This window comes from Pieris napi, chromosome 19 (assembly GCF_905475465.1).
Source record: "Pieris napi chromosome 19, ilPieNapi1.2, whole genome shotgun sequence".
NCBI classification, from domain to species: Eukaryota; Metazoa; Arthropoda; class Insecta; order Lepidoptera; family Pieridae; genus Pieris; species Pieris napi.
The window spans coordinates 1097750-1125241 of NC_062252.1; the positions used below are offsets into that span (position 1 = coordinate 1097750).

The window sequence follows — 27492 nt, forward strand, 5'->3', positions numbered from 1 at the left end:
AATTAGTGAAAAGTTATGTAAAACGTATTACGATTATAACTATGTTACAGGGGACTCAGCCTAATTATTCAATTGCTATATGCCGTCATATATAGGAAAAAATTCAGCGTTACAAATGTCGAGATAAATTTAAAATCTTTAAAAATATCGTTACTCTATTACCACCTATTCTTAAGAGTGTTTCCTTCTTTTCCTTCGACTTTACAATTATTAATTTTGGATTTATAAACAGCAGAAACTAACATAATATAAAAAAACTGTGAGTCAATATAATTTCAATCAACAAAAGCGAATCAATAACAAACACAAAATTACTTTTATTCCCTTTTGTAAAAACTGGAATATCAAAATGATGAATACGAAACCTATAGAATGACAACTTTTTGTATTGTGCAGAATAAAATGGACAAATAAAAGTGAACACGGTCCAATAATTTTAGTACAATTCTAGTACCATTTTTCTGCAATTGCGACACTAGATCGCACACTGAATGTATAAAGTTTGCATGTTGATTGCCTAGTAACGATTTGACTCGATACGAGAGTTATGTAACCTAACATAACCTTTTACTATGTAATAGGAGGCAAACGGGCAGGATCAGGCAGGCTCATCAGCTGATGTTAAGTGATTCCGCCGCCCATGGACATTGCCAGAAAGCTCGCAAGTGCGTTGCCGACCTTTCAAGATTCGGTACGCTCTTTTCTTGAAGAACCCTAAGTTGAATTAGTATATAAACCTAATTAATGTTACATAAAAAACCAAATTAATAATATAAGGAAACGTAATCTTACCTCGAACGGCGCCTCCCCATGATGCTTATTATTCAGTATGAGGAAGGAGCATAGCGGACCCCTGGCACGTATCGTGGGCCTCACTTCCACCAGCGTCTCGTTCTCTCTGATCAGCCCATGGTATCCCTCATCCGGCTCTGCGAGCTCCAAGTATGGAATGTCTAAAAAAAAGGAAACTATAAGAACTAAAATTTAAGTAGCATAAACATATTTTTTTTTTACTCAAAAACCATTTCCACATCCAACTCGGGACGTCAAGTGCACACACGGAATAGTGAGATTCAAAATGGAGCTATTTAGATTAGTAGCTACGAAACTAACACCGCTAAAAAACAAAATTAAAGATCGTATTATTTTCGATTTGTTTAACTTCTTTAACGGATATAACGAATATTTACATTATAACATTATACAAGTTACACATTATTCGTGGTCAAACAGTTAGTCAGTGGATTAGCATTTCAAATGCAAAATAACGTAAAATATTTCATTTCTATTAAGTTTTATTTAATTTGCGTACACCAAAGACAATACATATTATACAATTCATTGATACGTCAGATTAGCTTTTTAGTTTATTTTATTAATTATTTTAGATTAAGGGTCTATAATTTTTTAAGATTTGGTTATGCACTTCTTGCATTTTACCCATCATATTTGTTTTTAGTTCTTCCCCTTACTACGGTTGTCTGGTATAGTTTGATTGAGAGCGATAATGCCGCCCGTTGCATCCCTTATAATGTTTATGTATTATTTGTTTTTATAGAAATGTATCGAAGTGTGAATAAATAAATATTATATACCTATTTTGTTTCAGCATATTCAGTTCCGCTTCGCAAGTAAACAATGAAAGAAAGAAATGTAAAACTCTTAAACTTTGCGAAAGCCACTTAAAACTTCATTCATTACAAACCGATAGATTGTTGAATAATGTATGGCCCCGATGTGCTTGCAATTTGGAGAAACGCCAGCATTGGGTAAGTGATAATGCCCGGAAATAATTCGAGGTGCAATAAGGGTCAAATAGTTTGAAAACTGTGGTCTAATATTGTTCTGTGTCAACTGTGGCACAGATGGCATGACCAATTCTTGGTATAGTCTGTAACCTGTCTCTCGGTTAAAAAAGCTTTCAAGGTACGCCTGCGTCGAGTATAACAATAGCAAAACCAAATACGATGTAAAAGTTATGAAATAACTATGATTTCTTTACAAATATTTGTAAAGAAAAACCACGATAAAACCCAAAATCTTTTATATATTGAGGTGAAAATATAAACACCATAAATTAGAATAGTAAAAGGATGTAGAACATATTAAATTCGTAAAAATAGAAGTTATGCTCTGATCGTGCTGAATTAAGGTAACTTAACCCTTTATTCATTAAAGAATGCCTAACGCATTGATCTCTTTTTAAGGTCCTATCTTGTCGCCAAACTCCAAAAAAGTACATTGTGTCTTTCCATTTTTCGTCATCGTTTCTTGAAGTATGAAATGAAAAAACATATGGTGGAGTTTAGTAGTTTATATATCCATTTTGAAAGATCGATACACTATATACGATTTATATAACTTCGCTCGATAGAAAAAAAATCCAAATATAGGCAATTATTGACACTTTGAATTCATTTTATGACGAAAATGTATATAGAACATGATTTTGAAACTTACACGATATATTTTATCGCAAGCCAAGTAATCCATTTCAGTAAAAAAAAAGGATAAAATTACATTAATTTAATGTTTTACATAAGTAATTGTTTGGCGCGCCTCAGTGCTCCAGCTCTCCGCTGTCCTCCGCAGTCCACCCCGAGACACTGACACAGCAATTCGTGCTGGGATTAACAAAACCTAATAAAATCAGTAACTTAACCCTTATGCAGGTCAATATTAAAAACAGGAAGGTCAAAATTTACATTTACTACCCAAATCACGGGCATAGAACGAGAAGAACTGGCAAGAAAGTCCACAGCTTTTTAAATGCCAAGTTTTTTATTAAGGATCTGTCGACGACTTCTTCTATACAAAAAGTCCCCTCGGTAGTTGTGTGCTATTATATATTGCTACTCCATTATGAGGAAGTTGCATGGATCTGGTTCGCACTGCGCCTTCTTAAGTTCTCATGTCTTTTTCAGACGTGTATATCTTCTTTCTAACATATATTTCATTTTATTCATAAGTATTTGATTGTCCTTTGCATGTGTGATGTTTGAGAGGATAAATAAAATAAAAAATCATTACGCCATTCACTTGACATATTAAAACAAAATTAATAATCAAGTAACAACTTACACTTTATAAATTAAATCAATCAATCAATAGCGTCACAACCATTTTAGGTCTGGGCCTCAGATTTCTGTACCTGTTTCATGATCATTTATCAATCTAATAGGCAAATAGGTCGACTTTTTGAGTTTAAGACAAGCCAGTTTCCTCACTATGTTTTCCTTCACCGTTCGAGAGAATATTAAATGAGCACATAGATAGAAGAAGTCCATAGAGTAAATAGAGTACCTGGAACAGTAGTTTTAATATAACATACATACATGTTTTAATGTACAGTTATAAACTAACGCCCTAAACCCCATTTTAACCAAATCGTCAATTTTACCGACCGAGAATCGAATCCGGATTTATGACGCCTATCCTGGGTTAACATCCCGATTTGACGAATGTCCGGGTTTAGGGTTCATGTCGTAAATTCCTTTGTACTTCTACAAGTATATTATTCATGGTTAGCAACACTGGGAATTGAGGAATGATAACCTAGGGTTTCGTTTACTGAGTCCAATATTAATATTATATAATTATTATCTATTCGTCTCCTTACAGCTAACGTAAATATTTTATAACGAAAAACAATTATACTAAAGATAAAGCCAAAGATGAAATACATTTTATATACAAAAAGGTTCAAACATTTCTAATTCGGCTGTGTTGTGTGATGTTGTAAAAGTGTGTATGTGGGGTGTGCTCATGATGCAGGTGATTTTGCGATATGGATTCTTAATCTTCTTTTTAAGCATATTCCGAGACAGCTTAAACAAATCAAGGCTTAAATATTGGTCGTTGTATGTCCGGGCTGCGCGTTACAAAACTACTTGTACGTTGTAATGAAAGTACTAGATATATTTAATAGATAGAGTGTACTTAAATTTACTTAAATTTTGGGCGCAATTGGACTGATTTATTTTGTATGAATAAAATATTTATAAACAAATACCTACTTATATAGTACAGATTTTATTGATTTATTTTTATATATGATTTACGAAAAGGGTTAGCGGGAAGCGAATGGACAAAGAAAGTCAGGGCAGAGATATTTGGAAAAAGCTGGAAGAGGTGTTTACCCGTGAAGGGGTTCCGATTAACGGTACAGCCCTGCGATTCTGTAACTCACTTCACGAACTCACTCACTCACATTTTATGTTTTGGCATTCTGAAAAGGTGGGAGCTTGTACTTGACTAGAAAATGACTGCTTCACGACTGATTTGAGAGCGACCGCCGATGCGAAAACCGCTGTGTGAGTTCGTGAAGTGAGTTACAGAATCGCAGGGCTGAAGTTAGCTAGGATAACAAGAAAAAAAATATAAAATGTATATAACAAATCTAAGCTTTATATTCTTTTGTAATGATTGGTAATTAAACGGGCTATTAGTATGATTATTATAGTACAGTAAATAAAGTTAAAATATACTTTAATTGTTTTCAAATGCCATTTTATAAGTGACAACCCTGTCGCAAGCTCTGATGTTTACAGGAACAACGATAAATGCCTTGTAGGGTGTGAAAGAGAAAGGGTGAAAAATAATGCAACCCCTGTTATTCAGGGTTCACAGATTTTCCATTTTCCCGTTCGAAGGGGGTTTTCATCAGGCTCTGGGGAAACTAATGAATGAGAGACTATTTTTCTTTGGTTATCTTTTCATTTATTTACTGTTTCCCGTCAAAGCCTCCCCTAAGTCCTTGTGCGCACATGAAATGAAAATACAGCGTCAGTACTCTGTAACTTTCAATCCTGAAGTTTCGAATTGCAGCGCTACCAATATTGAGATTACATCGAAATTGGATACAAAAACGACGGGATTGGTATTATTCGACGTTAGAGTACTGGCACAGATCTTTGTGGAGTTTGCTGTATATGCTTAGCACTCAGCGAACTTATTTTCTTAGGCAAAGAGATCGGCCTTCTTGACCTGACACACAACGTCGATTTTTAGGTCTAAGACATGTTTTCCTATGCGAGTATAGACTCGCTCACACGGTGAAGTGTGAAATGGACGTGCTATCACATAGGAAATCCATTGGTGCAAAGATGGGGTTCGAACGTACCTCTCACTGGGCCAACACCACTCCTTAATTGAGCATGAATTATTCATAAAAATAATAACCACAATGACGTGAAAAGCGGTGTAAATTTCGCCCATTCAAAGCTGGAAAATCTAAAAACATACGATTACTCAGCAAAAGCCAGCAATTGAGATTTACGTGGGCGAAATAAATTTACGTTACGCCCCGCAACACATTTACGTAATTTAATAACGCTCGCACAATGGCCAATTACAATGATGTTTTTATACCAGGCATAATTCACTTATTTGTATTTTTTATATGGGAAATGGTTTGCGTTACCTAATACAGTTGACATACTAACCTAATATTAGTTAAGTTACATATTTTAGTAAATAATTAGAAGCGCAAACCAAATGTTATCAATCATCGCACACTTGAAGCCAAAATGATGGAGGACAAAAATCTTTGTTTTTAATTTATTTTATTATTATTGCTGACTTAAGATGTCATGTGGAACATGGGGCAATGGTTGCAGCTCCTTATAAACATTGTTTGAAACAAAAAAACTTGGCGATTAAAAAGAGTGGCGGGGAGTATATTGCCAGTTCTTCTTTTCCGTTCTACGCCCTTGATTTGAGAACTGGCAGTAAATGTAATATTAGAAGCATTTCATATATACATATTTCTTTTTTTGACGTTCATAAGTTTACATTTATCTATATGAATAAATGATTGACATTGACTTTGTTTACGTTTAGTCAGTGAAGTTAATTATAGTTAATCAAGTCATTATTGCAGTGTCTAATTTCCTAACTTAAGGACTAGATCAACTAGTCCTTACAGTAAGTCTCATCTTTTACGTTCAAACCCTTAAACAAATGTTATACTTTATAACCCAAAACCCGAAAAAGCGTATTGAAAGTTAAATATTCCAGTCAACGATAGTTTATGGCGAGGCGGAATCGTAAATTACCCTTCAGCAAGACCTTTCCGCCCGCGCTTTGAATACAAAAATAACCACTTCACTATTCAGTACACAGGCCCTTAACATTAATGTTGATTATGTTACGATAAAAATAGTAAGAACACGAATAGAGAGTGGCGGAGAGTTTATTGCCAGTTCTTCTCTCCCGTTCTACGCCCTTGATTTGTGAACTGGCAGTAAATGTAAAATTAGAAGTGTACATTGTGTTACCTATATGAATAAATGATTTTGATTTTTTATTTTTGAATAACTGCCTCAAATAAAGTAGGTTCAAATAAATCGACGTTGAATCTTTAAACAGGAAATCCTAGATTTGAATCCTAACAAAACAGTATTTTCAATATTATAATTTTACTAATACTAATTATTTCGTTAACTTAAGTTTTCATGAAGGGCGTATTAAAAAAAAAACATTATTAACTAAAACCAAATGGGAGAAATTCACTTCAAAAATAGTTTTATTTAGTACGTACCTACTTACATAGTTTTTTATTCCGGAAAAGTGAACAACCTCAATGCATAGCAAAATATCCATATGTTAGTCGTAGTAAAAGGTAGGCTAAGTAAAAAATCATATTAAGGCGAAATAAAGTTCGCGGGCAAAATGGGGACAAAAAATAATGATCCTATAATAAACAGCAATAAAAACAAACCCTTGCTCCTGATCGCACTATAAAAACTTGTTTCGGTGAAAACTAGCAAAAGCCACTACAATTTTCCGTGCAATTTCCCTCACCACTCTCATTATATGTATTTTCGTATTCACGTCCAAACGGACAAACCCCACGCAAACAGCATACATGAATATCGTACGAGACATTAACCGACATCAATAATTGGGTATTATGCTCGGGGGATCATCCCACATCCGTCATTTCGTAATTTGGGATTCCAGATTGACAGTTTACATACCCTTCCTCAATTATCAAACTTTAAACAAATAACAACCAATTAAATAATAATTCTAAACACGTATGATGAAATACTAGATTCTAGAAATTAATCATAGAATATAGCTACACGTAACACGGACGATGCGTTACCAAAGTTTCATCATCGGACAATACAAAATACCATCCGCATTACCTCGACGTCCGTCGTTCGACAACTAGCCGTTTCTTAAGACAGTTTTTGCCGCGCACCACCACTATGAGGAATCAGCTGAAGTATTTCCGAATCAATTTGACTTACGGTACTTCAAGAAGCGTACCAATACTTAAAATGCCGGCAACGGACTTCCGAGTCTTCTGGTAGTGTGAGTGTGAATGTGTCCATGGGCGCGGTATCATTTAACATCAGGTGAGCCTCCTGTGACATAAAAAAACCTCAACTAGAAGACTCAAAAGGCCACAAAGGCGCTGATGATTTGAGGATGTCTAAAACATTGCCTAAACGGGAGACGATCACACTGTGTCTTGGTGAACGCGGTGACATCTGAATCTTACTCTAAGACTATATCCTGCTACTTTCGTAATTATATTGACAAAGCAAGCTAGGGAAAAAGAATGTCACCGAAGGAGCTAGGATTCTCTTCGGAGAGTCTCCACAAACCGATATATACTGAAAGGAAAGGAAAGAACGTTTTCGTAAACTTTTGTTAGAAGACGCGAAATTAGAAATGGCTGTACCTAACTATAATCAGAAATAGATTGTACGTTACTGAAAAATATATCCAAGGTAAGCAGTTAGCGTATCAGACAATAAGGCGGCGTCTCGAGAAGACGGTTTCATTTGTAAATGTGCGGTGTCGGGAGTATTGTCTTGTCTGTCCCACTTACAGCTATTCAGAGCCCGGCCTAGGGCTGCAGCTTTCTTTAATATGGGCGATTTTATTATAACGTGTCAAAAGGCAAAAATCATTTAATCATATAGGTAACACAATGTACACTTATGAACGTCAAAAAAAAAGGAAATGTATATGAAATGCTTCTAATTTAATTGTTTTGTTTCAAAGTCAAAAATCTTTTATTCATGTAGGTAACACAATGTACACTTATGACGTCACGTACGTCAAAAAAGAAATATACATTAAATGCTTCTAATTTTACATTTAGTGCCAGTTCTCAAATCAAGGGCGTAGAACGGAAGAGAAGAACTGGCAATAAACTCTCCGCCACTCTTTTTAATCGCCAAGTTTTTTTACACAACGTTTGTAAGAAGCTGCATTCATTACACCATGTTCCACATGACATCTTAATTAATTAATAATAATAATAATAATAACATAAATTAAAAACAAGGCTTGTCCTCTATCAGCAGGAGGCATGGTGGCATGGCAAAGATAGATGGAACGATGGAAGAGAATAGATAAAATAAAGAATACATCATTAAGAAGAATAAGGTAGCAGATGACACAATGAAATGACAAAATTAAGTGGAAATGGGCGGTGCACATGGCAAGAGGAACTGAAAAGTGTAGCAACAAAGTATTACAATTAATAAAAAACAATTAAGAAGGTGGATAGACCAGATTAAGGAAACAGCAGGTGTTACATGGTAAGTGGCTCAGTGCACACAGAAGTGTCGTGATTTTGAAGAGACCTTTGCCAAAAAATATCACACAGATATCTAGGATTTATGAGATGATAGAAATATAAATGTAAAGTTTGAAATAAAAGGCTTTTATTATAATTATACTGCCCAGATTGTAAGGGACATCGGAAAGTTCCGGTAAAAATGGTTAAAGGTTTGTTTCGCAGAGGTCTGATCTGATCCTATCACGCATAATGTGCACCAGAAATATCGCTGGCAATACGTGGTAAAGACCTAAGCGTAAAAATTGCATACCATGTGTAAAACAGACTGTATTTTCAGATATATATATCTCACAATTTTTTATATTTCTTACTTTTTCATTGCTTTTTCTAATGTGCAATGTTTTATAACAGTCTTGTACTTAACTTAAATATATGTAATACATTTAAACATCTTATAAACACGGTTAATAGAAAAACACCCCAACACAAAACGATATAAGAAAATGTAACTTCTATAAAAATGTCCAAAACAAATATATTTACGAAACGTTTCCAACCCTAGCGGAAACATGATATTTCAACGATAGCGACTCCGTATTGTGTCCTCTTCTTTAGAGACGGCAGACTTTGATCGAAAAGGCACTTTTATACTAAAAAGAGCATTGCTGGAACTATTCCTGTTTTCAAAGCTTTAAACTTTTTAAATAAAATATGGCGTATATCAAAAAGTTACTAGATTTAAAACGCATGGAATTTTAAAGAGGTTGTCGACGGCTAATTAGAAGTCTCGGAGTTCTTTAAGTGGTTAGTAAAGGAAGCTTAAAAATCATTCACTCTGCACACTACTTAATACATATTCTACAATTATAATTCATAATCTACCATCTTTACATACTATGAATGTATAAAGTATACAGGTACAGTGGTACCAACGCCCGTGGACAAAGTCCATGAATGCCATGGTTTCCTATGAATTGGTACGTATGCTTAAGGAACGTAAATCGTAATATGGAATTATCACGACGTAACTAGTACGACGTAAGGGTACGCCCAAATAGCGTTCAGTTGTGGATGGAACAAATTTGTATTCTATTTATTTATTCAAATATTTTGTTATGGAAATGTTTTTATACTACACACAAATATGCAGTATTTACAATTTTTTTAACCTACATAGTAATAATAAATAGAAAAAACTGCAGCGAAGTACATAAGTAAAGTTGGGAACAAAAAGTTCAAATATTTACGAAGGGAAAAAATTATTAAATACGTAACACCTGATTCGGCTGTGCTGTGTGATGGTGTGGAAGTGAAGGTACGGAGGTTGTGTTTGAGGTGTGCTCATGATGCAGGTGATTTAGGGCTATAGATATTCTTGATTAATTAAATTCTTAACTTTCTCTACGTATGAGGAAACTCAGCTGTACCTACAATTTTTTTTGCAAAATCATTGCTCCGCCTCGTATATTGGGTAGGGAAAGATAAATCAATTGCAGACTACGTGGATCTAAGATAGCTTAATCCAGTGCAATCTAGTGCTTATATACTAATCCTAGAATTTATCAACCCGACACGCTATCGCTTACCAATATTTGTATTACCATTAAATGATCTGTTTGCTGAGTTTAAATGTTTGTTCACGTATACCGCTCTACAGGTTGAGATGAAATCATCATTTTTCTCAAATTTAGCCACAGCACACATTTCTTATTCTTAAGTAATAATATATAAACGTATCTATGAATCACTGAATTTTTAAAATCTTAAGTCTAATATTACATGTACTCTTATGTCTCTTTCTGTCAAATGGTGTTAAAGCTAACTTGAAAAGGGGCCGTTCAAGCATAACGTTAGCACTATAAGGTGATCTTTGATTTCCTTATTTGGTGATTACGCCAACAGTAATTATTTACCTTTTTACACATGTTACCCACGCAGTCTTTGCTTGAAAACGAAATGCATTTTCGAGGATTCCTACAAAAAAAAATACGATTATGTACTATTATTGAGAGCTTTGCTTACTTTTGCTTTAAAGAGAAATTGCAGTAAATCTGCTTACGTATTACTTGAACAGTCCCAAAGAGACAGAGTGCTTTATTTAAAAGCTTGGAAATAGTTTTTAACGGGAGAGTGACGTGTCGATCGCGTGATTGATAAATCAGTTGATATTTGTGTTCCTTGCTGCGCAATCTTTCCCCCATTGCCTTGTTTAATGTTCAAGATGTTTGCCGGTATCTGTACCAACAGATACTTAAACGTTGTCTAAAATATTATAGAATCTTGTTACTAGATGACTTTGGACTTGAATAAGCTTCAGACAGAAATTGGTGCGAACTACTGCAGGTCAGGTTCCGGCTCAGAAGCCTGATCACCTACTTGTGTATTAGAAAATACAATCACGAAACAGATACATAAATCTTCTTTGGTTTATTTTAAGAATACATGAAACGAATGCTTAATTGCTTTTAAGCTCGATAAATAATTCTTCTTCGCAGGGACCCAAACCAATTAGATCTGAATGTAAATTGAATACTTAAATATATGTCTTAATTAATTAATAACTATGTTTTAGGTATAATTTGTATATTTGTAAGAACAATTAAGCTATTCGCAAACGATCCATTTCTCCATTACTAATTATTTAGTAATTAATGCTACACTACGATCCAGAATCTAAAGCAGTTCTAATGAGAAGACGTGTTACACATATGTATGTCTGATCTGATATACGTATCACTAAATATTTAAGCATAGTAATGGAGATTCCCCTATAAGCTCTTTTTGCGTGATTAAAACATCAGAAATGTTCATTTCCGGCTACACTAAAATTATTGAAAACATCGTGTGGAAAGTCTTATCCTCGTTTATTCAAATATACCTTATGCTGTCAAAAGTGTCAAAGCGAATAATAGGTTTGACATAGGCAAAATTTTTTGAATACAGGAGTTGGACCTAAAAATTAAATTATAATCTAAGAACTCCCTCGCAATATACAAGCACCGTGCATATATATATATCAAGCACAGAAGATAAATGAAAAAGAAATCTAAAGCCTGAACCCATAAAGGCTTCTAATTCCATAGATTTATTTATTAACAATTCACTTCTATGCCTCAATGTAACCTCACATATATATATATACATCGAATAGATTGTCCTGAATAGAGACGGTCATTTGTTTGTAATTGCTCCCATTTGAGACGCTATTAATTTCAAGCTAGATTTAGCATTTGGCATCAAAGGACCTACGTAAACACTAGGTCTACTGTAAAGTCTAGATATCCAGGCCATTTAAGCACTAAAAAAGGCGTCTATGCAGTAATATACAGTGAGTCCATTATGTTCTGGGTTCTGATTTATAAAGAAAAAATATTGATTTTACACTAACTCATAGAAACTTAATAAGTCTAATTGCGTACTTGTAACTAAAATATTCTTCTGTCTCTTTTTGTCTTGTGTGTTAACGCTGTGGTGAAAAGAGAGATCAGTACTTATGTTATTAGTTTATTACATTGTTCAAATAGAGATGTTAATTGTGTTTTTAATAATAAAATCTTCTTCAAACTGAGAACATAAAATGCAAGCCTCCAAAGGATTAACTTTAGCATAGTTAAGTTGTTTTAACTAAAATTTAATTAACAAACGATCCCGTACTAACAGGCAATAACTACTTACATAATTCTCGGAACTGCGAGCTAACTGAGTTATAAACTGTGAGGCAAGTTAGAAATTGAGATCTTCAATCAATACCATTGAATGGTATGTACGTCCTTTATGTATTCGTATGTGGAGTGCAACATAGAGAGCGTTCAAGTATTACGTCACGCAATTTTTGGAGATAATTGACCCCCCCCCGTGTAACACGCCGTAACGTTTTTCTGTACCCAAGTATAGTAAAACGTTTCGTGACCACCTAGTGACTCTTTATACCTAAAAGTTATCATTATGTGGTGTAAAGTACGGGAAAGTGAAAATAATATTAACAATAACGCATAATTCAATCCCCGCCCCGATCGTAACGTTTTACAAAAAGAAAAAAAATTCGTTACAAAATACTTGAACGCTCCCATACATATTATATGTCTTGCGTAATTAATTAAGACCGCGGAGTGCGACAGGCTTCGCGAATTCGATATTTGAATACAACAACCACTTATTATGTATTCTTGTTCTTTTGTTTAAGCCACCAGGGCCATGGGACTTAACACTAGATATATTTTCAACATATAAATGGCGTAAAGTATTTTTGTATGTAACATGAGGCAAACGGCTCACCAGCAAGCTCAACAGCTCACCTGATGTTAAGTGATAGACACTTAGTCTATGAGCGGCGATAAAGCCAGAAAGGCGGCTCGCAAGTGCGTTGCCGGCCTTTTGAGAATTGGTACGCCCTTACATATTAATATAATACTCGCTCTTTTCATGAAGGTTAGTAGTTTAAATATGGTATTTGTACAAATTATATATATAAAACAATCGAAAGCGAATTAATAAATATTAGATTCGTTTTGATACTTTATTTCTATTAATTCGAGTATATTTTTTACTTTATAGTAAATAACATTAAATAAATAACTATCTTAAACTAGCTGGCTTGGTAGATCTTACTTCGACAGGGGTTTAACTAGAAAAATACGATACATATACGTAGAAACAAAGTTGTGGCGCAAAAGAGCGTCATTAAAGAACTTCCTTTAAAACAAAATGTTCACTAATAAAGTCCGAATGTACAACATTGGCGCAATCTGCTAAACTTATCTTCATTTTGAGTAAAATTGTGTTTCATACGGCAACTATGTAACAAACAATACCTATTGTGTTGGGTTTTTGTGCTTTCATATAAATTCTACGAGACTTTTATGCACCTGGCTTTTTAAATAATTTTCCGTATTTTTAATAACATAACACATATATAGGTACATGTATTTATATTTATAAAATACTAGCTATCTACTATAATAAAAAATGAGGGTTGATCGTCGAGGGGTGACAATTAAGTTTTTAATGTATTTTTGTATGTTATATACCTACCATAAAAAAAATTGTATAAAAAATTAAATTTTGGGGTGGATCACTTAGGGGTTTGAAAGTTAGATAGTAGCTTCTCGGACTTACTGAATATGCATAAAAATTCAGTGAAAAGGCTCGCTCTTACAACTTAAATACTAACATTGATGAAAATATTGATAGGTATATTTTACAAAAATCTTTTATCACTATCAAAACAACAAAAAAGTAAAAACGATATGTCGTTGGATGACTTGATGACCCAATTTCCAGCAAATTCTTTGGTCAATAACAGGGATTTGTGACAGAATCAAAAGCTGGATGAAATATAAAAGATTACTTCCGCTATATAGGATTTCCATTACAGTACCACGAAATAATTCACGCTGAATGAATATGAAAATTCGATTTGTTCCTTCGTTTCATCTCAGATCTTGAGATCATAATCACTAAAGCTTTATTTAACCGACTTTTATTTTAACCAGTTCACAATTCAACATCTATTTTCTTTATCAAGTTCATAGGATCTTCTTTACATATATAACGAGGTCGTAGGTTCGATTTTGCACCAATAGACTTTCATTCTATGTGCGCATTTAAAATTCGCTCGAACGGTGAAGGAAAACATCGTGAGGAAACCGGCTTGCCTTAGACCTACAACGCACTAGCGGCTGGCCGCAATGCGGTGTGCCGCTGCGGCTGGCCGCACATCGATTATTATATGAAACCGCACGATAACAACGCACTGACTTGCGGTCAACCGTCAACCGCTCCGGTTGATCTGGAGCTGCGGCGAGCCGCACCGGTTGAATGATGCGGCGCGCCGCGTCCCCTCCACGCACTCAGCGCGGTTAGCCGTCCTACCTACGTCATCACATATAATTATTTAACAAATGTAAACAAAATATTGTAAACCTATTTTAAAAGAGTAAAAAATAAAAAAATAAAATATGTTTATTATGGAACATAAGATACATGTATCACTTATTCCACGTCATTAAATCTGAATTTGTAATATTTCAAGAAGCACTGACGAGTGACGATTGCGGCAGACCGCAATAGGACCGCAATAGGGACGGTTAGCCGGAATACGGCAGGCCGCTACGGCGGACCGTATATACCGCGGCCCGCCGCAGCGGCACACCGCATTGCGGCCAGCCGCTAGTGCGTTGTAGGCCTTAGACCAAAAAAGTCGAGCGCGTGTGTCAGGCTGATCACCTACTTGCCTATTGGATTAACAGATCATGAAACAGATACAGAAATCTGAGGCCCAGACCTAAAAAGGTTGTAGCGCCATTGATTTTTTTATGTATATGGACCCTTTGGCTCCATCTTGGGTGACGCTTTACCGTGCAAGCTTTCAACGCTGGGAGGAGACAAGAAAAATTTGATCTCAAAAATAGATTTGCTTATTCGATTTATCGAGACCTACTAGTCTTTAGTTTGTTTATGATAATATTTATAAAATAAAAATTACCTTAAATTTCATGAAACTCAAGTAATGCCGAAAAGCGAAAACATTGTGACAACATTAATCTTCAGCCAAAATTCTTATCAGTCCCATGTCCACGAACGTCAAGAGGACTGTTATGACATTCATTTTGCATTAAATATAAAGCTTTTGCTACTATTTTCCTTGGATTAATTGTTTAATAATTTCACTTACAGATTTTTTAACTGTTTTAACTTGTTTGTTTAAAACCCATATATAATGTTTTATGTAAAGTATATATATGTTACCAAAAAATTAAACTTTAACTAATAATATTACACTTCCAATTTTAGAATTTACTAGTTATTTTCTTTATTTATTATTATTAAACAAAAATAATTAGGTATCATATAGGCACTTAAAAATGTGTTGTTGAATTATTAGTTTTTAAAAAATAACCTGAAATAATAATAAAGGCCACATAAAGAGTTTGTTATCTCAAATATGTACCGACAACGCATCATTTCGTACTATGGTCACACGAATCTAGAAGCTTATCGTGTTTGGTAACAGAAGGCAAAAGAACGTGGCCGTTCACCAACCAGAGGGACCGATCAAGTGAAAGACTCATAGTCCTCAAATTATACATAGTTATAAGAAAGGTGCTGAACAGAAACTGATGGAAACAGATAGTCCACTTTAGATGTTTCCTTGTTGACCACGACGCTCAGACATGAGCTGCCGATTAAAGACCGAGGATGTTAAATTTTTTTTTTTTTTTTATAGAACGGGCGGCAAACGGGCAGGAGGCTCACCTGATGTTAAGTGATACCGCCGCCCATGGACACTCTCAGTGCCAGAGGGCTCGCGAGTGAGTTGCCGGCCTTTTAAGAATCGCTCTTTTCTTGAAGGACCCTAAGTCGAATTGGTTCGGAAATACTTCAGTGGGCAGCTGGTTCCACATAGTGGTTGTGCGCGGCAAAAACTGCCTTGAAAAACGCTCAGTTGTGGAACGGCTGACGTCGAGGTGATACGGGTGGAATTTCGTATTCTGTCTCGACGTCCGATGATGAAATTCAGCTGCAGGTATTAATCCGAACAACTCCTCTGAACACTCTCCATGGTAAATGCGGTAGAAGATGCAGAGTGACCCCACATCTCTACGCAACGCCAAAGGATCAAGCCGCTCGGAGAGGGATTGGTCGTCGACGATTCGAACCGCTCTGCGTTGTATACGGTCAAGTGGAAGGAGCTGGTACTGGGGAGCCCCCGCCCAGAGGTGAGAGCAGTATTCCATGTGGGGCCGAATTTGCGCTTTATATAGTTGCATGCGGTGGCCCGGAGTGAAGTACCGCCTCGCCTTGCTGAGCACACCAAGCTTTTTGGAGGCTAATTTAGCCTTTCCCTCTAAGTGACCGCGAAACTGAACGTCGTTCGATATGTCAACGCCAAGTATTCCAATGCTGGCTGTGGCTTTAAGAAGAGTGTTTTCGAAAAGAGGAGTAGCGACAAAGGGTGTTTTTTTAGCGGAAAACGCGCAAACTTGTGTCTTCTTGGGGTTAAATTGGACTAGGTTTTGTCTGCCCCAGTCTGAGACTCCACGTAGTAGAGTTTCGACTTCAGACACAAGTTTGTTCCGGTGCTCATCAACAACTGCCCGAGAAATACCTGCCCGGCCAGTGTAAAGAATATCCCCAGTGCTGTCATCCGCATAGCAGTGAATGTTGCTAAGTTGCAACATATCATTGATATGCAGAAGAAATAGGGTCGGGGATAGAACACAGCCTTGTGGGACCCCAGCGTTCACGGGTTTAAGGTCGGAACATGCTCCGTCGATAAAGACCTTGATGCTCCGATCGGCCAGAAAGCTGGAGATCCAATCGCATAATTTCTCGGGAAGCCCATAGGCTGGAAGCTTCGAGAGCAGTGCTCTGTGCCACACCCGATCGAAGGCTTTCGCTATGTCCAAACTTACCGCCAGCGCCTCCCCCTTGGACTCAATTGCCTCTGCCCACCTATGGGTAAGGTATACAAGGAGGTCACCAGCTGAGCGACCACGACGAAAGCCGTACTGAGAATCGCTAATCAACTGGTGGCCTTCTAGATAACTCAAGAGCTGGCAATTAATAATGGTTTCCATTATTTTGGAGAACAAGGAGGTTATAGCTATTGGGCGATAGTTGGACGGATCAGAGCGATCGCCTTTTTTTGGGATCGGATGTATCGAAGCGGTCTTCCAGCACTTCGGGACAGTGCCGAGCGAGTACAGGTACCGGAAAAGGCGCGTTAAGACCGGAGCCAACTCAGGAGCACAAGTACGCAGCACAATTGGGGGGATACCATCCGGCCCGCTCGACTTATGAATGTCCAAGGAAGATAGTGCTTTGCGGACAGCACGTTGCCGGAATGTGATTTCCGGCATCGAGGAATCACACCGCGAAATAGTCTGTGGTGATCTCCCTCGGTCATCCAAAGTCGAGTTGGACGCGAAGAGACAGCCCAAAAGGTCGGCCTTCTCCTTCGCAGTGTGGGCCAGAGAGTCATCCTCCTTGTGCAGTGGCGGAATGGAGGGCTGACAAAAATTCCCCTGGACAGCTTTGGCGAGAGACCAGAAGGCTCGAGTCCCTGAAGGGAGTTGGGCCAATCTCTCGCCAAATCTGGCAATGTGCTCTGACTTTGCCTTAGTGATTTCCCGTTTGAAGGACCTGGAGGCTGAGTTATATGCTGTTTTAAGTTCGCTGGTATTGGCATCACGAGATTTCGCCGCTTCCGCCCATGCCTTAAAGCATTCTCGCTTTCGACGCGAGGCCGCCTTGCAAGAACGTTTAAACCAGGGCTGAGACTTGCCACCGATCGGCACCGCAGAAAATGGAATAAAGAGTTCCATGCCCTGCAGAACCACTTCGGCGACAGAGGCGGCGACGGAATCTGGAGCTTCCGGCGAAAAGCACATAGGCCCCCAAGGGTAGGACGCAAAGAAAGACCGTATATGGTCTCAGTTCAAAGACAATTTAGAATAAATAAATGACGATGTTAACTGAGCCACGTTCCGCGTTGTTTTACGCAATACATGATCAAATTGTAATAAAAAATATATCCTATAGTCTATGAAAAAGTATAATTATTTTTGACATTTTTTACGCAATTAAACAAAAAAAAGTATTTTGAAATTTTGTTAGAAGTTGATATAGATTACGATACTGGTGGCGGATATTAAAAATCGCTTTATAAAGTCAATCCGAGACCAGAGGACGGGTAGTTGTCGGAGACAGTTCTTATAAAACGGGGTAAAAAGGGGAGAGATTAATTGAAATTGCTGGACGTATAGCACAATAAATTATGGTTTTATTTTTATATATTTTTTAAATTTGCCTCAAACACATTTTATTAGTACTCAATTTTTTAACTCGTAATTAATTTTATATTATTACGACCGAGGCTAGTTTTCTACGCTGAATGCCTTTTGCCCCACTTGGGGGACATAGGACTTAAGGAAGTCATATATTACTACGCAATAAAAATAGGAATATTAATGAATCTATGCAAAATAGGTAGTAACGTTTTCAAATTATGACAAAGAATAGTTTTTTTTACAAATACGACATTAGTTAATTGCAAATAAAAGTGGGTAATTAAATGTTTCTTAATTAAACTTAAAACACATCAACACATCCCTGAATTATAATTTTTGGCATTATTTCGGCGCAAATCAAACCGTCATACGTCTAGCGCTAAAAAGCTACGGAGGCGATTTTTAGACAATTTTTATGTTTTCAATTCGGCATCCTATTCATCATCTTCTTTGAAATTACGTAATTTACATTCAAACGGCAGACCCTACAATATTATTACACCCTAATCGGATCCATTCCGCGACAGTTGCTCGCTTTAATCCGGCTCGGGTCTTGTAATCCGACAAACTGCTGTATAATCCGGCCTGTCTGAGTGGACGTGTGGCATACGGCTTTACTCAGATTTACTCGCCACTTTAATTTATATGGATTCTACTTTGATTAATTATTTTTAACTTGACGTGACATATTTTAATATTTTCGAACAAATTCCTCTGAGGGTCCTTCAAGAAAAGACCGACAGCGCAATCGCGAGCCCTCTGGCATTGAGAGTATCCATGGGGAGCATACGTATAACATCAGGTGCCTGTTTGCCCCGTTTTATAAAAAATATATTTACACGGTTTTATAAAACCTTTTCGTATATATACGCAATGTAGGGGTGACTCAGGGTGAGAGTCAGAAATGGGACTTAACACAAACTAGGTCTCCCCTATGTCAAAACTATGACGCACGGGAATCAAACTTAGGGATCGTTCAAGTATTATGTAACGAATTTAAAAAAAAAGGGGGGGGGGGGATGTTACCCTCTTGTAAAACGTTACGATGCGGCGATTGAATTGCGCGTTATTGTTAATATTATTGTTGACTTTCCAGTCCACCACATAATTTTAGGTATGGTACTTCACTTGTGTTTCACGGGTGGTCACAAAACGTTTTACTATTTAGTAGAGAAAAACGTTACGCCGCGTTACATGGGGGGCGGGAGCAAGATCCTCCAAAAATTGCGTTACGTAATACTTGAACGCTCCCTTACCTCTTATATCAACATTTTTACATACGGAAGTCATACTTAGCCCTCGAAACAAAATATCGTATCATTAATTATATTTAAGAAGATAAAATGTTAAGAATCTCCTTGAATCTCTCATTCTCCACTCTGAATATTCCAATATTTAAATAATTTTTAAAACATCTTAATTTATAAAATCTCGAAACCTTTTAAACCGTCAAACATCACTTAGATTTTTCTAGGTAGTATTTATCAAACGATTTCAAACCTTTTAGATTTCCAAGCCAGGCATTACGGAAGCCGTCAAGAAAAGTAAGGTATATGGGGTACCACAGAATACGAATACTACAGTAATCTACTTTTAGTCACCTGTATATATAATTGTTTATCACTATTAAATCTATTTGACTTGAAAATTATAACCCGGAATGAGAAAAGATTTACCCTTGATTTTTCGCTGGCTTTTTGTATAGACAAAGAAATGGGACACACGGGCAGATGGCTCACCTGATGTTAAGTGATACCGCCCATGGACATTCTCATTGCAGAGAGCCAGCGAGTGAGTTGCCGTTTTAAGAATTAGTACGCACTTTTCTTTGAATGACCTTGAGTCGAATTGTTTCGGAAATACTGCAGTGGGCAACTGGTTTCACATAGTGGTGGTTTGCGGTATAAACTTTACATCCACAATTATAAGTAGTTTAAAAAAAAAGAAATATTGTCTTTTATTTTCACGAGTGTCACACGATATATTCATCAGCATTTAAGACGAAATATATCAAGAAAATCAAAATCAGTATCATACGTTCATAGACTGTCTAAACTATCAGTCATTAAACTGTGGCACGTCCGACTTAGCTAATAGCGGTCGCCTACTTCCGCCGGAACCACGACCGAGAACGGTAGGTAACGGAAGCGGAACGATTTGCGGCGTCTTGTGGCGTACCGTGTACACGTAGCGCATCTACGACGTAGCTTGCTACGGCCGTTTTTATAACAGTATCAGTCAAAGTTGATTAGCCCTAGTCCCTACCGCCAGATACAGTACGCCAGAAATCGAAGTCTGCCAAGTACCACGGAAGCGGTTTTATAATGTATCGGTAAAGCTATGAAACTTTTTAGTAATCTTCCTTATTCATGCACTCACAAAGGCGAATTTGCCATTCAGTTCTCGACGCAGTTCAAGCCATTTTCATCTCCCTACATCTTCGTTGTGGATAAAAGTTACCAAGCAGGGATTGTATAACACATAAAAGATTTGTTATATTGATATGGTTACCATGAGATGTTGTTAGAATAGTTAATAACGTAAGACAGAACACAGAGACAGGTCCTTAAGTAAGAATTGAATAAATTGTCCGACTTGGTATTACATGGATCTCCCATTTCCACGGTAGAAGAACTGCATTGCAAAACTTGGTTTTTATACATGCTTTAGATGGCTTTGTTTTACACATTGACTGAGTCTCTTTATGGCTACTTCTATAACAGGTATGTTCTTTCCGAGGTACCTGTCATTATAAAATTGACACAAGACGATTGCTTGTAAATAGCGTTATACCAATTTAGCGTTTGAGTTTATTGAAAAAATAACATTTGTACAGTAAGATATCATACGATTTTTAACGTATCAAAATATAATTTTCCAGTATATTCATTTCACAACACCTAGTATAAATAAATAAATTGTAATTAATTTAAGCCGTCACGACGCGAGCGGAATTTTAATTAAAAAACTTTATTGTATTTTATACTGTACACGCAAAAATTTACTTTTAGCGAGATGACTCTGCGTAGATATTAATAACGCGTCAAAAATTCAGTATATTCCTTTAAAAACGCCGTACAATTTTTGTAATACGCGAGAATTTGTTACTACAGTTGAATTATGTCACCAAAATTTCAGCTCATCAAAAATTGCTGTGAATTTTACACGAGTTATTCCATTTGCCTTCTATTCAAGTATAGGTTATTTCCTAAATTATTATTAACGAACGACGTGTTTTAGTGTGTATACAACTATGTTTGTCTCGGGTATGGTAGGATACAAAAAGTTCGAGGTAAGGTCAAAATAAGTACTTTGCAACGGTCATTAGGTTATACTAATGAAAGTGTTCTTATTGTGCTAATATGCTATTTAGAATTAGGCAAATAATAATTGAGCCTTTTCAGCCTGGAATCAAACTCCGGTTACAAGGGTCTTAAGATTGTAACCTATGTATTCACCACGGGGATTTGTTTAACTCGAGTCCGTCCGACGAGTCAGCAGGGGAAGTACCTTTACTACTCAACAAATTACTCAAAGGAAACGTTATTCAAACAACAAATGTTTTTCTAACGATTCTTTCACTTAGTAATAACACAAATAGCCAGGTAATTAACCTGATTGATGAGAGAGAGACAGCATATCATTAGTACTGAGTGGAACGAGATAGAGAATTAGGTCATATCTAACCGGAAAGAGATTAATGGCGTATTGTGCAGTAGGATAAGCCTTCAACTGGTATTTATCTTTATGAGTATAGCTTGCGTCTTTGTCACCGTAAATTAACTTTACTAATAGTAAAAAAATCTTTATTTATGACAGATATTCCAAATAACAAACTCAAAATAACTTTATTCATATAGGTAACCAAGTACAGTCATGAACGTCAACAGAAAAGATGTTAAATTGATGCTAACATTTACTACCAGTTCGCAAGTCAACAGCGTAGAGAAGGCAAAACAAAATTCATCTATCGCTAGTTCCTACACTAGAGAGCCCATGTGGTGACTAGATAACAATTAAGCCTTGGTAAATCGTGCATGTTTAAAATATATTTTTTTAAAGAAAAAGTAGTCTTAGTATTACAAGTTACAACTAATCACACAATAGTCGTAAAGGAATTAAGTATGAGTATGTGAATGGGTGTGTGTGCGAATGTATTTGCGAATGTATATGCTGTCTCTCTCTCTTCAATCAGGTTAATTACCTGGCTATTTGTGTTATTACTAAGTGTTAGAATCGTTAGAAAAACATTTGTTGTTTGAATAAAGTTTCCTTTGAGTAATTTGTTGAGTAGTAAAGGTACTTCCCCTTTATAGAGTGTAGCTGAGAGTTATATATTCGTAAGTTGTGTCAGAGTCATAATATAAAAAATGCCTATTTGCCTATTTTTTGACCTTCGAAGACCCGAAAAAGCACACGAAGTTTATTCGTTTCGTAACCGTTAATTTAGATGTCAAATGATTAGCATCATAATAGTATTTACGTCCATAAATCAGTTTATTATCTTTACATTTAATACTGTACACTACCGACTTAAAAAGAAAACGTTCCTCCAGCTTACCATTTTGATTAAACTCAAGTGCGCATCAAAAGGAAGAGAAATAAAATTAGATAATGAAATATTTCAAACTGACTACTCAAGCGTTGTTCAGCGTCATAGAAATGTGTCTGTAAGCAAAGCTTTTTGTCATTTTATATGAAATACTAGCAGCTTAACAGGTGAGTCTAAATTTCAGTGAAAATACTTTCCGTTCATTACAAAACCTTTTAGAGTTTGGTAAGTGTCCTTTCACTGTCTACTTCAGTTTTCAATTACATTATTTAGTAAATTGGTATTTATAGGTCGTTTTTAGTTTAAAAGTTTCCCTCAAAGCAATTCTCGAAGCTATTTCAACATACTCATAGTTTCTATAATATTCTTGTGTATAGTCGTATAACAATAAAGAGAACTCCACGTCGCCGTAATAGGAGTATAACTAGAAACTGCTCCATATAAAATCTTATAACAAACGACGTGGATGTGCGATGCAACTAAATGCACTTCGGAGTGCACCTGAAGCGAGTGGACGCATACAAATAAGGGGAATTCAGTTTTTGATACATTAGAGTTTCATATAACTGGCAATTTATTTATACTTTATTGCATGTACTATATTCACATAATAAAAAAATATCACATCGGCCCGCCTAATCCGTTGATATCTTCTTAGCAACCCAAATAAAATAGAATAATTATTATTAATACATTAACTCTTTCTTTTATAGCATTTTTCTTCATCTGATGTTTAGTGCTTAGCTCATGGACACTCACACTACCAGAAGGCTCGCAAGTGCGTTGCCGGCCTTTTAGGTACACTGCTTGAAGGGGGATACAAAGCAAGGAATTTAGTTACTATCTGAAAAAAGATTTTGATAACCTATTCTTCTAATTAAAAATATACATAAAAATTTAGTTTTTAGCAAAAAACAGATGAGCGCACTAATCCTGCAGCCGGATCTTAGACCATAACTATCGCTTTTTCTTTAAAAAGAAGTTAATACTGTTATTACAACTGTATATGACAGTTTCTAGGCGCTATCGAATTGCGAAAAGACATCAATCTCGTGTTCTTTATAGTCGTAATTACTACGAGTCATTAGTTTCTCTACATCCTCAATTCACTGGCTTTTCCATTTCAATAATAGGGCCAGCGTAGGAGGATGAAGTAGGGCTGTGAAAAACTGCTACTGTAACAATTACGGTTGATATTTTAGATCACGTAGGATGTATCACTTTTTAATTTAAATTATTAAATTACAATTTATTTACTTAAACAAGAAAGTGCTAAGCAACTTCTTAAAAAATGCAAAATCGTACAGAAACTAGCCGAAGAAGAATTCAAAAAACTAGAAAACATATTCTGGTGATACGTTGGCACGTCAAGCACATGTCTTTAATAACAGTTTTTGCCGCGCACCACCACTATGTGGAACCATCTGCCCACTGAATTATTTCCGAACCAATTCTTTAAGACTTAAGGTCCTTCAAGAAAAAAGCGTATCAATTCCCAAGTCCGGCATTGACTAGAAAAATAAAATAACTTTTATGTTCAGGCAGGTAGGTTACAAAGCTATTTGTAGGTATTATATTTGTTGTACACCTCTCAGTTGATGTACACAATACCACCTTTCTATTTTACCAAAGACAGCCATAACGCGTTTCCTTTATTGAAAGCATACCTGAAACAAAAAAATAATAATATTAAGGATGACATCTTGACTAAAATCCATTTTAAGTAATTACTATTGGCAGATCGACAAAGGACACGGTGGAAAGGGCCATCAGGGAAAAGAAAGAGAGGTCGCCCTCTTGTAAGGTGGGCTGACGTAAAGCGCGTGACGTAAAGAAGTCAGTGTAGAAGATTGGGATAAAAATTCGGGATAGAGAGAGATGGAGCCAGTTGGAGGCCTATATATTACTAGATTAATTACTTTCCCTTAATTATTAGTATTTCTATTGAATATGAGCTGATGAATTAAATAACTTGGCCAGATTTAGCGTCGGATACTCCGCGCGTGTAGTTACTTTACTCTTGCCTGCTTACGAAACTATAATATGTTTTCGGTACTAAGCGGTACAATAATTGTTAAGTGTTGAAACACACAAACAGGTAGGTACACTTGAGAACATACGCTAATATCCTTTTAAGTTCTCTCTTTCATTAAATAACCTAAGAGATAGTTCCACTACCAAAAGGCTAAGAACCTACCTGAATAATCAGTTTGGACTTTGGTAGTTTACAAAAAAAGCCTTTTTGATTGAAAACCCGCCCTTAATGAGATTTCACCTAGCTATAAAATGATTCTTTCAGCTCGTTTAATATGAAAAGCGAACAGAATGTAGATTGTCCCAAAACCAATCAGTTTGGGCCATTGATTCAAAATGAGTTCGCGTTATCCGATCAAACACAGCGTTCGCTAGTTAGCGTTCGCATTAAAACATCGTTAAAATTTAAATCTCTTTTAATAGGCTAGGCAAACTGTACTAATATTTAATGTAAACAGACTATATACAATCAACCAAATTTAAATACACCTTTATATAACTTAAACTCACGTAAAAATGTCCATTGATTTAGCATTTTGCTAACTATTTTTGGCCTACGATATTAATAATAATAATAATCAGTGGTGATACAACCTTTTCAGGTCTGGTCCCTTTTACCTCAGGTTTCTGTATATGTTTCATGATCTTTTAATCTAATAGGCAAGTAGGTGATCAGCCTCCTGTGCCTGACACACGCCGTCGACTTTTTGGGTCTAAGGCAAGCCGGTTTCCTCACGATGTTTTCCTTCAACAGTCAAGCGAATGTTAAATGCGCACATAGAAAGAAAGTTCACCGGTGACTCTTCCACTCAATTGACACTTAAATTGTCAAGATGTTGTTTTAATTGCATGTTCCAAATTTTAGAAATATTTTAACCTCCTAGGACCGTACGTGAGCATAACAATTTTAATATTAACCTAAAATATCTAAAACATTTCCTCACAACTATTTTAAGCTCCACACCCATGGGAAGCATAAATTATAAACTTATTCGGACATTAATAACTCCAAACAAAAGTTTTGTTTTATCGCCATTACTAGAATAGCTTTGAGTTCCCGGAAACAGGAAGTGCGGTCGAGAGATGTCAAAACTTAAGAGATCTTGACTTTATAACGTAAGTTCGGTTAGAACTTGGAAAATACTTAATGTAGATGGTTAAGGGTAAAACACTGTAATCTGTAGGAAATTTGACTTTTAAATATACTAAAATAGAGAAAATATTCACAAAAAACGGAAAATATATTACAGCACAGAAAAATCCCTGACAGGTTCTTCAGCAATAATCGAATCAAGTATCTTCAGGTCAGACCCGACTTAGGAGTGTTTAATGTGTGTGAATGATTGGACTATTTGGTTCAGATCACATCTTGCCGGAGTAGACATGAGAACAAATTAGTTATATCTTAAATTAATCTGAATTTACATAGGGATAACATTTCTTGTAAGACAATGAAGGTTTATAATAATTTACTTTAAGAATGTGACGATGTTGTGATAAAATAATATAAGAAAAGACAATGATGATATGATTAATAATCTAATATGTAACTACTATGTAAAATTCAACCTTTTAAAGAAAAACGCTTTTTACCGGATTAAAGTTATGTATTATTATAAATTTACAACTATTTGACATAATTTTAAATTTATCCGACGTTTCGCGTGCTTTACAGCGTGCGTGGTCACGGTGACTGAAGACAAAAGATGTTGAATGTCAAAAAGTATCACAGCTGCAGAGAAAGTTGCATTATCTGTATTTATTTCCCCGGAGTTGGTATCGACTAAAAGATGGAGGGTAAAAAGCGTTTTTCTTTAAATGTGTAAGGGTTATGATAGTTAGTTAATCAAAGACAATACTAAAATTCAACCTTTTAATTATTTGAGACAAATTTGCACCATTATTTGTGGCAGAATATGCGAAGTTTAATTGCACCACCATAACATTTTTGTACCATATTCTTACAAATAAATAAGTTAAATTAAAATAAATTCGTTTCTTTCATCTGCACAGTAGGCCCTGAGACATCGTTAGCTTTTTTAAGACAAATAAAAAACCATTGGTGCCCAGAAATACATCCGTCTAATGTCACGTGGAATGCTACAGGCTTATTCAATCACACGCTTAGATTATGATCGCAAGTTAACAACCGATAATAATTGATTGATAAAGTTTCCTTTTTTAAAAAGGCTTTTTACTTTTCGTGCCTATTATTACATTTATATTAATTTATTTACAAAATTGGCCTGTTAAGGATATAGTCGATTTCATTCTAATATTGTCCGTTTAAGAAATTTTCCGGTCCATCGACTGCCACTCTTGAACATTGAGTGGGTTAGGTTTTTTTTCTGTTAGAAAGAAGTAGAAAACTCCTAGAAAACTTAAATTTACCTTTATAATAAAGGTTTATGTAAATGCAGTCCCTTGTGGGGTATATGACAAATTAATGGATCAAGGGCCCGGCTTAATTTAATATATTTCGAGTTTCGGCCAGACGTCTACTTCCGTATTCCGTTTGGGTCAAATCGTGATTGGGAATATTTAAATGGGAAGGTTACACGTATTTTTCT

At 35.9% G+C, this 27492-nt stretch overlaps 1 protein-coding gene across 1 annotated transcript in view; it reads right to left on the reverse strand.

The window, feature by feature from the left end:
- The window catches only part of LOC125059336 (calsyntenin-1), a 159774-nt gene that overhangs the window by 14252 nt on the left and 118030 nt on the right, over nt 1–27492 (reverse strand). The window contains exon 2 of the mRNA XM_047663714.1: nt 793–953. Coding sequence (XP_047519670.1) covers nt 793–953 — 161 coding nt within the window. The remainder of the gene's footprint in view (nt 1–792; nt 954–27492) is intronic.